The sequence below is a fragment of the Haemaphysalis longicornis genome, unplaced genomic scaffold, assembly GCF_048455015.1.
Source record: "Haemaphysalis longicornis isolate Haplotype H1 unplaced genomic scaffold, Haemaphysalis longicornis Haplotype H1 scaffold_7, whole genome shotgun sequence".
In the NCBI taxonomy this organism is placed as follows: Eukaryota; Metazoa; Arthropoda; class Arachnida; order Ixodida; family Ixodidae; genus Haemaphysalis; species Haemaphysalis longicornis.
Genome location: NW_027526422.1, coordinates 191,619,787 through 191,635,788, shown reverse-complemented (window position 1 = coordinate 191,635,788; position 16,002 = coordinate 191,619,787). Strand labels below are relative to the sequence as shown.

The following is a 16,002-nucleotide window of genomic DNA, read 5'->3' as shown; positions in this document are numbered from 1 at the left end:
TATATCATCTATATACCTTTTGTAGTACAGTGGCTTCAAATTTTGGGGTGCGAGGAAGTTTGACTCTAGACATCCCGTAAAGATATTCGCGTAGTTCGGCCCGATTTTGGTGCTCGACGTTCCGCTTACTTGCATATAATTCACAGCATCAAACTCAAAATTGTTAAGTTCAAGAATAAGGGGAAGGAAAGTTTCGAGGGTGAGAAGATCGATATGTTTATCACCCGCCGACCGCTCATACGCACATGATACAGCGGTGATTCTATGCGCATGAGGAATGTTAGTGCTTAGTGACACGACAACCATGGTAACAAGTAAACAATTGTTAGGAATTTCTATCTTCATGATATCCGAGAGAAAATCATTTGTATCCTTAATGAAGGATGGAAAGCTCGGGGGAATGTGGCGAATGAGAGAGTCCACATAGCGAGAGAGGTTGTCGGTTACAGTAGCAATTCCAGAGACAATGGGGCGACCTGGGTTGTTATTTTTATGAATCTTAGGAAGAAGGTAGAATCTACCGGCTACTGTTGTTAAGGGGATAAGAGAACGAGCAGTTGTTTCAGATATTTCCTGATTTTGAACAACCTCAGTGAGTTTATCTTTGACAGTTAGCTTATAATCATTACTGGGATCACTAGAGAGTACTCTGTAGAACGTATATTCTGATAGTTGTCTATGAGCCTCGTTGACATAGTCAGCTTTGTCGAGGATCACGATGGCGCCTCCTTTATCGGCCGGTTTGAATACTATTTCGGGGCAATCTGCGAGTTCCTCCAGGGCTTTCTTTTCGTTGTTCGTGAGGTTACGGCGGAAAGAGATTTGCTTTTGGTATGCTGCTCGTACATCACGATGAACGGCTTTAATGTACATGTCGAGGCATGTATCGCGCTGCGTGGGAGGGGTCCAGGGCTTATAGTAGGCAATGCAGTTCGGGCTTCGTCGGTTGGAGGACGGCCATGGAAGTACTTTCGCAGTCTCATATTTCTGGCGAAGTTATCTAAGTCCTTAAAAAGTTGGAATTCATGGAAGCCGCCAGTTGCTAGGAAAAAATTCAACCCTTTTGACAGGGCGCTCATCTGATCTGATGACAGGGTAATACTAGAGAGGTTCATCACATTTCCAGTGAGATTTTTGTTAGCGTTGATAGCCTGCGGAGAGCTGACAGAAGGGGGATTAAAATTTCGGTTTGCGTTGGCAGACTGACCAGTACCGGCGCTAACGTGAGCTGGTGATTTGTCAGTATTTGGGGCGTTAATCGCGTTAAAGGGCGATTTTTCCGAGCATTCCCAGATAATAGACAGCCATTAGTAGTGAGGCTAACTTTATTCTTACGGGAGTAGTCATTGCTAGGAATGTTATCTAGGGAAAATTTACGGACATTTGTTTCATAGATGGCGGATGCCTTTTTGGTTTCGTAGCCGCGTAGAAGGCCTGATTCTCTTTCGCTTAGCTCCTTACTAAGAATTTCCTTTTCCTGGCGGAGGGAATGGGACATAGTCTCCTAGTGATTTAGAATTATCTGCGTTAATTGCAAGGATGCGTTGGTTAGTACCTATTGCCAAGTCCTCATGTTAGGTGGGGAGAGTTGGGCAGTTGCAGGTCTCAGCCTAACCCTCAAACCCATGGAAGCTACCTCGGCAAACAAATACTGTGAAAGTGCGGAAACGTGCATTTGGGGACGTATGCGTTTTTCAGTAAACTTTCTTAATTTTAAGAACTGTTTTGACACTGGGTAGGCGGCTGCATTACCGAGTTTTCTGAGTCCTAGTCAGTTGGTCGGTGGAGAAGAAAGGAAGTCCTCTTCCTGTAACGTCAGTGAACTTTGATTTTTTTTTGTATGTCTTTGTCGTTTGTCTCTGTCTCTACTTACCTTATGTTTTCGCACTCTGTGTAGTTTTTACGTTTCCAGACTATATATATATATATACACGAGAGGGTAGACACACGTATGAAAACGATGATTGAACTAACGTTTCGACCGGGGTCCGGTCTTCGTCAGAGACCCTCGTACGTTTCGACCGGACCCCGGTCGAAACGTTAGTTCAATCATCGTTTTCATACGTGTGTCTACCCTCTCGTGTATTTTTGAAACCGAATCCCGGAACTTATTCATCGCTATATATATATATATATATATATATATATATATATATATATATATATATATATATATATATAAATGTGTATATTTATAGATACATAGATATATAAGACAGAAATAAGGGTTCGCAGTCCAGTAAACCTCGGAAAGCAAAAAGAAGAGTGCGGTATGTCATAGGAACAGATGAAGAATTTTTGAGACAGAAAGAAAGTGGTGCAACTATGTCCGCCGGGAGGGATTTTTTCACCACTTTCTTTCTGTCTCAAAAAATTCTTCATCTGTTTCTATGACCTACCGCATTCCCCCCTTTGCTTTGCGTGGTTTTCTTGACTGCGAATCCTTATTTCTGTCTTAATTCACCGAGCCTCTCATTTCTTATTCTGATTGGCCACATGCATAGCAAGGGCCTCTGCTCTGGCAGTCTTGGTGCCAGAGGGAGCTTAAGAGGGTTCAACGCTGCTCGACCGCTCTCTACATGACATATACGCTCGAGGCACGCCCCAGGCGTTAAAAAGAAGGTCGCCTTCACCCCGAGTAGTCCGAGTGGCGCTGGCTAAAATCCCGAACGCAGGATACAAATACCTTAATATAAATACCCGAGAAAGTGAGGGGGGGGCGGCAAACAGCCCCGCCGCTACCGTAGAGGTCATCGCCCCAGAAGCGTGTTCTAGCGGTCGTGGGTTTCGATCCCACCCGGCAGGCATCCCAAGCGCAGGAAACAAATACCTTAACGTAAATATCTGAGAAACTGGAGGGGAGAACAGCCGCGGCTGTGGCGTAGTGGTTATCTCACCTGACGTGTATTCCGGAGGTCGTGGATTCGGATTCAATCCGGCGGGCATTTTGTATCCATTTTCTTTCTCTTAAAAAAAATTGGTATCTCTTTCAACGATAATAAACTACGTGCCGGATTCTCCACATTGCTTTCCTTCAAATTTTTGACTGCCAGCCCTTATATCTGGCTTAATTCTACGATCCCCTCATTTCCCATTCTGACTCGCTACATCCATACCGGGGGTCTCTGTTCGGCCAGTCATAAGAGCGGTCATCGGTCGCATAAGAGGGTTCAACGCTAGTAGACCACTCTGGACATGACGTAGACGCTCAAGTCATGGCCCGGGAGTTAAAAAGAAGGTCTTTTTCACACCGAGTAGTCCGAGTGGCGCTGGCTACCACCCCCAAGCGCAGAGTACAAATACTTTAACATAAATACACGAGCAAGTGGAGAAGAGAACAGCCCCGCCGTTGGCGTAGTGGTCAAGTCACCAGACGTGTATTCTGGATGTCATGTTTTCGGAAACCACCCGGGGGACATTTTTTCTCCAATCTCTTTCTCTTAAAAAACAAATCTGGATCTGTTTCAACCACAAAAAATGACCTACAGCATTATCCCCTTGCTTTGCTTGGCATTCTCAACTGCCAACTGTTATTTTTGTTTAATTGAACCAGCCCCTCATTTCATATTCTGATTAGCTATATGTATAACGAGGGTCCCACTTTTCGCGGTCTTGGTGCCATCGGCAGCTTCAAGGGACACTGAAGTCATTTGTAAACATTCCAGGATTACGAGTGAAAATTGAGTTCCGGAGTCCCTAGGCCCTGTTTCGACCACCCTGTTTCCACCACTCTGAGCACGTGTACGCGAATTTATTTACAAGAAAAATCAATTCGAAATTTCCGTCCTCCTCTCTGCAACCTCGCACATTTTCGGTGGCGTTTTCGTGTGACGTCAGGAGGAGATGAGCTGGCAATTGGCTGCGCTACTGCACGGCTCGCCGACCTACCGACAGCGTCAATCAGCCCAGCGTTTCGTCCGCCGGCCGCGGACGGGTCATCGCTATTCCTTCGCTCAGTTGAAACGAAGCCAGGACACCTTTGTGAATGGAAGAATGTGGCTTTCTTTACTTTGTTAGTTTGTACGCTGTATCTAGCTCCAAGTCAATGCCGCTTGACACAAGCGCTGAACAAGCCCACTTGCGACGCTTCGCTGACTGGTACGCCAGTAGGAAAATCTAAAGCAACTTGAAGGCGGGAAAAGAGTCAACGAAGTCAATATCGGTACTAAGGAGATAAACTCAACTGATATTTTCACCATACAGCGTAAAACTAGAATGCAGAAAGTAATTCTTTGCGCTTGGGCGAACAAGCACAGCGGTCAGCAGCACGACTACGCATCTGCGTACGCTTTTCCGTTTAAGAAATACAATTGCTAGAGGTGAGATATTGTGGGAACTTTGGGGACGCTTACGGCACGAGCGCAATGCAACAAATAGTCACCTAAGCTGCTTGAAATGCTAAAACTAAATAAAAGTGTAAACTGGTAATACATATATACCTTATATTTCCAAGGTCAGCGGCGCTCGCCCATGGGCGAGTTGTCAGGAGCGCTAGGTATGTTAATGCAAGTGTTTTGTAAGTTACGAGTTCGAATTTCTGAGGGTACATTCTTCTTTTTTGTAAGTTCACTCTCTCGTTTTCCGCCGATGTTTTCTATACTGAGTTCACCATTTTTGGGCCGTAACATTCACTGCTCCACGAACTGGTTCACAGAACGCGCGCAGGCTGACACTGACGCGCTAGCGAGTCCTCCTTGGCGTGCTGTTGCCATAAGCACCGACGGCTTGCGGGCAGTGGCCACAGGCCAGAATCAACAGACCCTTGACCTGGTGCAAACACGCTTTTTACGATACAGGCATGAGTGAGGCAAGCTCCAAATATGCGGAAAAAGCGCATGCATACGAGCTTCTTCGGGGACGCGGAGGGCGTTCATCCACTGGTACGATTTGAATCCGTCCTGGAAAGCTTATCTTATGCATTTTAAAGCCGACAACATGGCAGAAGCGCGGTACGATGATTACTGAGATATCGAGAATGCCCATCCAACGATGCTGTTGGATGTCAAGCATGTTGTTTTACAGAATCGAAACTAAAACTTGTTTGAATGCTAACCTTGAACTTCGTCCAATCACGGTGCGTCTCCTCCCGTCGTCACAGCCTTTAGTTGGTTTAGCCGCCACAAACCGCGCCTGGTAGTTTTTCTTCTTTCATGCTTTGTAAAATAATTACCGACTTTTCAACCGGATAAACTATGAAAAGTGTGCTAATTTAAGCCACTCTACACCGTACAAGCAAAAACGGGACCTTGACAAATTAACTTCAGTGTCCCTTTCAGACGGTTCAATGCCGGTCGACCAGTTTTGACATGTCGTAGACACTCGAGTCACAGCCCCAGTGTTAAAAAGAAGGTCTCCTTCACCGCACGTAGTCCGCGTGGTGCTGGCTACCACCCCCAAGCGCAGGAAACAAATACCCTAGCATAAATAACCTGGAAAGTGGCGGGGAGAGCAGCCCCGGTTGTAGAGCAGTCGTGATCGCACCAGACGCGTATTCAGGAGGTCGTGGGTTTCGATACCGCCTGGCGGGCATTTTTCTCCCCTTTCTCTCCACAAAAAACTGCATCTGTTTCAACGACGTAAATAACCTACCGCATTCTCCTCTTTGCGTTCCGGGGTATTCTTCACTGCCAACACAGATCTCTCTCGGTGTGTGTGTATATATATATATATATATATATATATATATATATATATATATATATATATATATATATATATATATATATATATTTCTGTGTGTGTGTTTGTGTACGTACTATGCATTCTGTTTGTATCCTTCTGTTTTCTTTTAATCATCCGTCGGCGCCAGGCTGTGGTATCAGTTTCAAGAAAACTGTATGTATCTCTTCCTTTGTTTTGAATGCCGCACGGGCTAATTTATTTTAATGGGGAGGTAGTTTAGCGCTGATGTTACGAGCATAGAATAATATTCTTTCGCCTCCAGTGTTCCCGTTGTAATAAAACGTTCGCAGAAACAACCGCACCGAAATATAAACGCTTTCTGCGCAGTCGCCGCGGTATTCTTTTCGCCGACTTTCGCCTGTGGACGTACGTTTGTTTGCTTCTTTGCTGACCATGCACTCACTGAGTTGTGTGGTGATCCCAAGTTTTCTCCATTAAACTTGTTTTGCCTTCAACACAGCTGCGTTGTATTCGGCTACGTGACATCGGCTGAAGTGGCGGGGTAGGCACGTTTCATGCTCCGCGCGGCTTTTGCAAGGCGCTCAGCAAGTCCAACTACAGCGAGCCCGCGACCGCAAGCTTTACCACCCGAGTTTGGTCTCGGGCCAGAAGGACAGAAGAGAACGACCGCTGCCACCACCACCACGAAGAAAGAAGCAACGTTGTCAATCATCCTGCAGTAGCCCCGAGAACCACCATTGTTCGGGGGGACCTCGCGGAGGGCCCAGAAGAATGGTTGGACAGCTGGAATGCATCCGGCTATCAGCAGGCGGGACAACGAATAAATATTTGCGCATGGTTTCTTCTACTTAGAAGATGCAACTCAGGCTCTGTTCGAGAACCACGGGAGCTTTTTCACCAACTGGACTCAATTTAAAATCGAGTTCTTTGAGACCTTCCCTGCCGCTGTGAGAACTGAACGAAGTGCGCTTTCGTTTGCTTGGAACTAAAACACAACACCCCAACGAAAGGGTTTTGATTTTTGTCGAGGAGAGTCGAAGAGATAGGGCGAATTTTTCGCCTTGCGTACCCAGAAATGATGAAATAAAAGGAACTAGGGTTTCTGATGGGAGGGGTAACGCAAGAACGCTTCCCTTTTTCGTAACCCTCCTGAAACGGCGCCCACTTCCCGTCTGAGGGCGTCGCGATAAAGAAGCCGCTGGAAAATTGTGCCACGTAGCACGACAGCCCGATCAATGCACTGGTTTCGCAGAATATTGGTACCAGGGCTGCTAGCTCTGATACACTATGCAAGACAATTCGCGCAGTCATCAGGGAGGAGCTCGAGAAAAGTTTCGGCACGACGCCTCAACCCCAAGTGGCCTCCCTGGGCGAAGTGATCCGTGAAGAAGTTCAGCAGGCTCTCAGAACTTCTTTGCCGTCAGAAAAACACTGCCAGCTGCAATCTATGGCCTACGACGCAGCTGTTGTTACACCCCGACCAGCTCAAAGTGGTCGCCAGGAGGCGCCACCGAACCGCCATTCACTGCCGCACGCCCGACCATCTGCGTTCCGTAAACCGGAAACAAGGAAGAGCGCTGTATGGCAAACCACCGACCCTCGTCCGCTTCCCTGCCACTGCGGTGTCGAAGGCCACATTTACCGTCGCTACCCCTACAAACAACACGGCCTTTGAGGTTTCCCTGTCCATGCACGACGCTACTTCTCGGCCAACGGCTAAGTGAGATCGAGGAGTATCTGTCACAGACAAGCCGTGGCCCAGCCCGATTATAACATTTGCCATCACCCTATCTATACCTATCGTGCAGACGCCGCAGCGCCGCTGCCTTCTCACGTAGAATGTTCCTAGACCAGGAAGGGGAAACTAAAAGCAACAACTTCTGGAGATGAAGTTGTAGAACGGCGCAAAAAACGAAAACCGCCCAACGATGCAACGACGAACCGAAGTGCATGATCCACGTCATGCCCTTAGCAGCCCGAAGACCTGACGTAATCCTGACGTGACTCCCGAACACGACGACGGCCACACGGTGGCTTGCGTACCCGACAAGACCGCACCTATCGTGAAGACGACGACAACGATGACGCATAGTGCCCAACTATAAACCCGCACAAGCCGAGAAACGGCGCCCCGATGCTTCCGTAACTACAGGAAGGCGGCGTCCGACGTCCAGGTTTGCATCGACGGTTTTGGTGTAGTTGCCCTCATATACACGGCAGCTAACTACTCAGAAATGAGCGGTTCATTCGTGTCTAAACGGAAGAAAGGTACTCCCAAAGGGGGCGGTCCGCGCATGCGCACAGAGGAGGCCACCTCTAACGCCAAGTGGAAAGTGCACATCGCGCATCACCATTGTTGGCATCTAGAGCAGGGTAGTCATTACAGCCGCACCCCGAACGCGAAACAAATGTAGCAAGAAAATAGGGACGCTGCCGGTAGGCTGTTATACGGGCAATTTCGTGGCTTCCTATATGATCCGACGTTTTCTACATCATACTTGCAAACGTTGTTTCAGTTGTTTCATTTTACAAAATAAATATACAATTGTTTTAAAAAGGTAATACTAATCAAACACTTCTGAGGCTCTTTCATATTAACATAGTGTATGATTGTTCTTTAAAACACCCTTCCAAGTACAAAGAGAAATCTGCAGCGGTTTGTACCTAAAACGCGCAGAAAAACTGCGCTCTGTCAACCTTGCAAACTACTGTTTACGTTAGAATATTTGCCTCGTGTCGTATTGCGACCGAATTATTTTTATTTACGGATTCGATATACATATTTATTTTTGCATTTATACACGATAAGGGTAACCCTGTTTCTACGATTCTACTTGATAATGGGTGCAACAATAAATGCTTTACAGAGCAGAGATTTAATCGTGGTCACAATCTTTTCCAGTGTGTCTCGTTCGATGCCGCACGTGGTGAAATTTTCGCTTGTAGTGGAGTTGCCTTTTATGCTACATGAATACCGGCAGCAGAAGTTCTAGTGTCCTGTTCTACGTTGACTCTTATTCTCCGCTACTTCTTCCAACCCTCTACGAAATGCAGTTGCTTTATTCAGAAGTGATTGTTGCTGAGAAGTAGCTAGATATGGTACGGATCTTTTTTAGACTACTGTTGAGGCATCGCTTGAAGATGCCACGTTATCCATGCTGGAGTCACTACTGCCGTCCGATGCAAGCTCTCCTGCAGTCGACTGCGTTGATTCTGCTGCCGCCTCCTCGGTTTCAACTGCCTCCGCCGTAACTGCGGATAAGGAGTTCGTTGCATTGGACACATTGCCGACATCAGATGAAGATTCGCTCAATGTAGGCTCCGTGGAGGAATCTGGAGGGCTCCCGGTGTTGGCAGCAACTGTACTGCCATCAAGGGACGTCGTAACCGATGTCGTTGTGGGCTGTTCATCAGTTCTCGTAGGCATAGGATCAGTTTCAGTACTTTGACAACCTGAAAGTTTCTGTTGCTGAATCAACCTCTCGAGCAGTTTCTTCCATATGCCGAAAGGCTGGAAATGTAAGCAGAAAATGAACCGATAATGGTTACTTTTGGACACTTGGGGATAGAAGTTTATCTTGTCATAATACGCGTCACGGAAAAAAGGTCTAGCTGCGTTATCACTGCAGCTGTCAACAGAGGCAAGGGAGACAATGTTTATCTTGATTCTACCACAAAATTTTGAACAGAAAGATTAAGAATTGTTTTCAATATTTTTTGAAGCAATGCATTCACCCGCTTAGTGATTATACCCGCCCACAAAAACGCATGGCACGACAGCAAACTTTCTTTGGCGACGGTGATGATCATCATGAATGAAGTGCAGAAAAATTAAAACGCTTCCTTAAGAAGTTAGGCGACAGCTTTGCTAGGCCACTTCCGCTGAACGTTGATGCGCCGGTGTGACGTATATAGGCCTAACTTTATGACGGCGTGCGCCGGAATGCGGTAAGTAGGCCTGACGTCATGTTCTAACGTGAACGTCGATAGCCCTTATACACAAGTCGACATATGATGGGAATGACGCTTCCGAGCACGCCGAAAGGCTGTTAAGCGCAAGATATCGGGCCTAACGTCGCCTTTTACAATTTTGGACGTTAGGCCTAACGTCAGATTTCGAGATTCAACACCTTGGCCAACACCTACTTCAAAAAATCTGCACAAATTCAGGGAATTCTCTACCATTACCTAGCATTCTCAGGCCGCTGTCCAGTTGTCCAATTGTCAAATGTGTGAGTTTTTTTACAACCTATAATGACTGTGACTAGCAAAAGACGCTGGAATATTTTATTCTTTTTATGGAATATTTGCATACAACTGGACTGAGTTTCAATAGACCCCCAATTGTGTTTCTATAAAGTCAATAAAAAGTCAATTAAAACACATCGCTTATAGACTATGCCGGTTAGAAAGTCAGCACGCTTTTTATTGCCCAAACTCAACCAATATTTAATTGTCTTCAAGACACTGAGTTTTAATACAATTCATATTGCGTTTATGTAGAGTTAACCGAAACTCCCCTCTCAAAAACTTCGGCCAGTTTATTCCGAGAATGCAACAAGCATTTTATTGCCTCCAATATATTCAGTTCTAACAGACTCTGCATTGCTTTCAGTATGGCCAATCGAACGCCTAATTTATGATCTGTGGTCATTACACAGGCAATAAACTTTTTATTACGAACACGCAGCATGCATCTTATTGCCTCTTTTATGTTGAGTTTCAATAAACTCTGTATCAAGTTTCTATAGCCCACACACGGAAGTCTGGTAGTTTATCGGTGCATAAATGTGGGGGGCTATTGTGCCGCCTGCGCCGCCGCATGAACCGAGATCGCGCGATGGACGGGCCGGCCCGTCACTTCGTCTTGGGAGAACGTGGGAGCGGTGGTGCCAGAGATGACGGAAATCACCGCTGGACATCTGAGTGCCCAAAAAGTTTCGCCGTTAAAACTTACCAGAGAACCTGACTCACAGGCAACAGCATAATACGACTATACTTAATAGGAATTTTATATAAAGGTAATTCAGATATATTTCATAAAAACTCATCAGAAGCTCTGAATAGACTTAGCTCATATGGAACAGGATGTTATGGCCGGGAACAATAAGAATTTTATAAAAATATGGGTAGAGAAATTTAATAAAAACCCATTATAAACTGCATTCAAACCTGACTCATATGCAACATGTTTACAGCTATACTCGGTAATAACTTTAAGAAAGCTAATTAAGGTAAATGTAAAAAAACTTGGCAAGAAGTCTATTAAACCTTCATTAACACGCAACAACATGTTACAACTATACTCAATAGAATTTTCAGGAAAAGCAAATTCGAAAAATTTAATAAAAACCCGTGAGACTCTATTCAGACCTAACACGCAACAGGCTGTTAGTACTATACTCAGTGAGAATTGTTCACAAAGCTTATTGAATTTTTTTATAAACACCCCACAGAAAACTAATAAGAAACTGCATTCAGAACAAGTAAGGTTTATTAATAGGCTCTATACAGTTTGAATTAAAGAGGAGTGGCCAATTCGTAATGGAAACTTCATTTAAATATTCCATAAAATGTGAACAAAATGTTTAAAGGAATGTTTTGAGCAATCTTTATAGCAAGTTTATTGAATATTGGTGAACATTTTCAGGAGGGTTTCTCCAAAAACGTATATTTACAAGACTTCAGTGACGGAGTGCGCTACTTCTCAAAATATTGATTGTTGCCGACGAAGCAAGTACTGCAAAGTTGGCTCATTTGCGCGCTTTCCGCTACACCTCGCCAACATTACTTAACTACATTCATCACTTTTATTTCCGTTTTTCTTATTCAAATATGAGGTGCGTAACTGCGCTAGCAACTTGGATTCGTCCTCTCCGCTATAAGTGGCCACTCGACTTTTCCTAGGTCTGTTGTAGTTTTTTTGAAGTGGGTGGAATTCATTATTAAAAAATACAAAAATGAATGAAGTTACCTTCCCGACTTTTGTGTTCATTGCTTTTGAGGCCGCAGTTTTTTATTCCTTTGACCCGTTCTAGTGCAAAAATTGCAGCACCAATTCTTTCTCTTTTTTCGTTTTCTGTTTAGATTCACCGTTTCGAATGCTTACAAATTTGGTAACTTTTGATGGGAGAGCGCAAGGGCCTGCAGTGCAGTATTAGCTGTATTTTTTAACAGTGACGACGCCAACGTGTTGTTTATATGGTCATGATGTAAAGAGGCATTGTGCGCCCCACCCCGGTGAATCGTTTTGAGATATCGAAAAACTCAGAGTAATGGCGCAGGGACACTTTTATGATGCATAGCGTTGTATACTGAAACATTCTTAGTTTGAACATAAAGCATGTAACTAAAGCATTTTATAAAGTCGTTTCACGCTCTCCAGAAATTGGAGGTACAGTGGAACCAATCAAGCAAACTAGACAAAGCAATTTCTTTAAAATCTCTATTTTCTTTTGCTGTAAGCGTAGCGACATTAGATAACAAAAGGGAGAAAAAAATGGCACTTCTGAAATTTTGGTATTTCCCCAAGTGACACCATATTAAATTGCGACAGATAAGTTCTGACACACTTTGTTTATCGGGATTTCGGTACAGGAGCTTGTTTGTCGCCATAATTGTTTTGTTTGTATTTTGTAATAACGCAGCTCTCAAATTATGTGTGATTCAAGAATCGTAGAATAATTTGTGTCATTGCATATGCGCCCGACCGTCGCTTCAGCTCTTGAGAACTTAGGGCTTCCTTTACAATTTATACGCCATTTTTTGCTTTCCTTTGGGAAAGAAGAAATGCTTCAGCTAACAATATGGCTGCTAATATTCGTCCATTTTCGTTTTCCTTGTCCTGGAAGACAAAAACGTCATAGAACAAACTAGCTTAAAATAGTTTGGAACTTGGAACATGAAAGCGAGAGCAGAATAAAATATCTATACACCCGATACTCACCCGAAAGGGCTCATATTCTTCATTATTTGGCTCCAGTCCAAATGGTCCTCTTCCATTCCGGTGAAGTCCGTGGCCAAGAAGGGCGTGATCATTGAAAAAAATGCCTGGACATCAAGTTACATGTCTTGACAGTGGAAATGTTTATGTAAAAAAACGTAAATATTTTTAAATAAATATAGACATCCAACCTTAGCCAGAAGGCACGGTTCATTGGTTATGGAATTTTTTGTGGATCAGGATTGCAACTTTGTCCTGTTTTCACCTTAAGTCTTGAGTTTGAAAAATGAACTTGTTGCAGCCTTCACGGAATAAGGTTTCCTGTACTAAAACTATCCTTGTTACTTCAGGTGAGGAAGACAAAAGTGTTCATTACAAAAACCTGTTCATACCAGAAACGTGATCTACAAACTATGCGAAGTGCCATTCATTTACCATTTGTAAAATCGATTGCTCATCGCGCCCCTACGTACACCAGCGCTAGCAAGACATAGGGAATACCACATGTGTCACTGAACACCACAGGCACTAATTTGCCTTTGTTTCTATTTTTTTGACGCATTTGTTGCTGCTTAGATTGGTGAAGAAACGCCAAGTAGCCCTACACGGCGACCCTCTGTGAACTAGGTGTACAATTGTCCGTGCTAGCCATGTATTTGTACAAGCAGCTCTTCGGTATCAAACTGGGCGGGGAAAGGCGTACTTTGAAGTTTGTCGCACCTAGTATTTGGATGAGTATGCAAGAGAGAACATTAAGGGGAAATTTGGGGAACTCAAAAGATTGCTACATTGGTCTTCGCTTAAGTTTAAATGGCGAACACAATCAAAACTTGCCACGGTTTCAGGCCTATTTTTTGAGGAACATGGCCAGGGGTTTTTACTACTATTTTCCTTTCTTAGTCAATGTTTGCGAAAGTAATATTTATATTTATGAAAGCAATTATAAATTAAGTACAAAGCATTGGCGGACTAATTATAAATGTTTGAGCGAGAAAGGACAAAGGCTTGAGCAAGCAATTATAAAATTGTTTGGTTTTTCATCGCTCTTTGCTGCATCAGTGCAGGTAAAACACAATCTCAAGTGCCATAAGGGTCATAGACGGAAGTGGTACAAAGAAGCATTAAATTTTGAATAATTCCCGCCTGTGCAGACTCAGCAGCATGCTGAACATTTCATGGCTCGTGCGGGCCTGAATGTCTTGGTGCTACACAGCTCCTTCGACGATTATCGGTTTTACTTCGTGAGCCGCTCTTCATCGTGTTTAGGTTAACCTATTTCTGGCGCATTTAGGGTATGGTAAATAAGCAAGTGCCAAATTGTGAGCCAAATAAAACGCAAATAACATATTCTGAACAGCACAAATAAAGGGGCAGGATTTAGTCCTACGTACCCGAAGAGGTTTCCATAATTAGAAGCAGGAGCACGAGAGCACACAGCTTCATGTCTTTCTGATTCGTGTGAACGAGCGGTGGGGTTCTCTAAGCCTCTTTGCAATGCGGGCGTGGCTCTTATACTGCTCATGGAAAACTGCGTAATTTTTCCACCCACACCTTTGCGCAAGATTGCTGCTTATCCCTTACCCGCCCAGCAGCCACCATGTCACGTGCCACTACTATACATTTTTTGCTTGTGTTATGGATATTTAGCTATGAATGTACATGGTGGGTGTAGCGACTGACAACTCAAACTCAGACAGGCAGCCGTCAGAAATAAGAGACAGCCCATAAAATACCGCTTGAGTATGAACACCAAGAAATAAAAAAACGATCTATATTTATTTTCCCTTTGTTTAACACCCAGCGGTTCCTCTTGCAAAAGCTTGAGCCCCTTTTCTGTGCCCGGAACTGTCTACAGCTAACACTTGAAGTCTCGACTAATTGAGAAGCCTTTGGTCTCAGATAGATTTTAATATTTCGTTTGATAAGGGGACAAGTCTAATTTTGTTACAGTAACGAAAAACAAATAATTCAAGTCTCCCTGGAAACGTTGAGAGAAAAGTGTTTACAACGTTCCATTATGCCAACAGGTTTAATATAAATTTTTGTTTCAGTTCGCTTTGTCTCCAAAATAGAGCTAATAAAGGAACGCACAAAAGTGATGTGCTAAATATTCCTTCAAATATATTTGAATTTTTAAAAATGCTCTTGTTTCCGAAAAAATTCACGGGGTATAGATTATTAGGATCACACTTATCAGTTAATTGTTCAAAGCACTGATACCAAGCTCAAAGTTACCGTACACGGCAAATAATTTTATACGGAAAGCGGTAGCATTGGTGCACCTTTCTTTAGATTGCTTCATTACCTTTTATACAGATACTGACCCTGCCGCAATTGAAACAAACAAATCCCCAATCCTTGTAGCTGTTTCCCTTGGATGTTTGTTATTGGTGAGACTGCTAATGCTCCCGTCTCAATTTATTGAAATCTCACTACAAGACGTTATCGGTCATTTTTGGGGTATAAACGCACATATGGAATGTAGAAAGCCTTTGTAGTCCCTTCTACGTAAAAGAGGGCTCCACTCGGCGCTGTTCTTCTCAGACGCAGTGCTAATCGGCAGTGCTATTAAAACGTATGGAGGCGGTTCCTTGCCCTCAACTATCCACAAGAAATCTGCATCGTTCTCAGTTCAATGTGAATGACCTAAAGACACCAAATGTGACCGTGGAGCACCGTCTTTACAAAATGTCTTCTGAAAGTTGGGATCGCTTCACCGCGGAAAAAACCCCCCATGCCACGTCCAGCACAACCTCCTTGCTGTCCCCTAGGCTGCCTCGTCACCTGGGCACACGGGCCACGCGGACATCTCCGATCGTAAGCATCTCTGGGCTTGTTATCGTGCACATCTTCTGTGTTCGATTATTGGTGCTGGGTAGAACCTCTTGTGGCTAACCTTAGGAAGAAGGCATATACAAGTCCCTAACACTTGTAAGTGACCATTTCGATGGTTTTGGAAACATTATGTGTGCAATAGTAGATCCGGCGGCAAAAGCGGAATCAAGATCCCTAATGCGCGCGCCTTCTCGTTTTATTTCGCTTTTTTGCAATTCATGCGTGGTTTTTTATACACCGTGTTTCCATGCATGCTTTCATACGTTTTACGTCAATGGTGCACCTGCTGTTTTACCAGGCACTGTTCACGTGAAGCGCGTGGAGGGAACTGGATCGTTTTATGCCTTTTTTTATTATTTTCATGGTTTTCCGGCCGGTTCGGTGAGTTTTTGCGCTTACGTTTCAGTCGTCAGGTCCTGGAGCTCGTGACATTTGATGCAGATGCGATTAGTGAAAATGCTGCCAAGAAGAAACAAAACAGGCTTTTTTCGAATTATTACTACGTACCTAAATACAGTGCCATATTTCTGGGAAATTGATTGTATTCAAATGTGTTCACATTATTTTAAGCCTCCATTACC

At 44.1% G+C, this 16,002-nt stretch overlaps 1 protein-coding gene across 1 annotated transcript; it reads right to left on the bottom strand.

Annotated features, from left to right (window-relative positions):
- Positions 1–8,671: 8,671 nt before the first annotated feature.
- Positions 8,672–14,126, bottom strand: LOC144147346 (uncharacterized). Its single transcript, XM_077679462.1, has 3 exons — positions 13,978–14,126; positions 12,590–12,693; positions 8,672–9,154 (listed from the first exon to the last, which is right to left on the bottom strand). Exons 1-3 carry the CDS (start codon positions 14,027–14,029, stop codon positions 8,756–8,758), a joined length of 555 nt encoding a protein of 184 aa, XP_077535588.1. The 5' UTR covers positions 14,030–14,126; the 3' UTR covers positions 8,672–8,755.
- Positions 14,127–16,002: the final 1,876 nt, after the last annotated feature.

Bases quoted from the DNA above. Each gene is read 5' to 3' on its own strand.
- LOC144147346 (XM_077679462.1), bottom strand. From the start codon at position 14,029: ATGAAGCTGTGTGCTCTCGTGCTCCTGCTTCTAATTATGGAAACCTCT. The intron at 12,694-13,977 runs GTACGTAGGACT...CTTGATGTCCAG, and splicing joins AATTATGGAAACCTCTTCGG to GCATTTTTTTCAATGATCAC. The intron at 9,155-12,589 runs GTGAGTATCGGG...TTACATTTCCAG, and splicing joins AAGAATATGAGCCCTTTCGG to CCTTTCGGCATATGGAAGAA.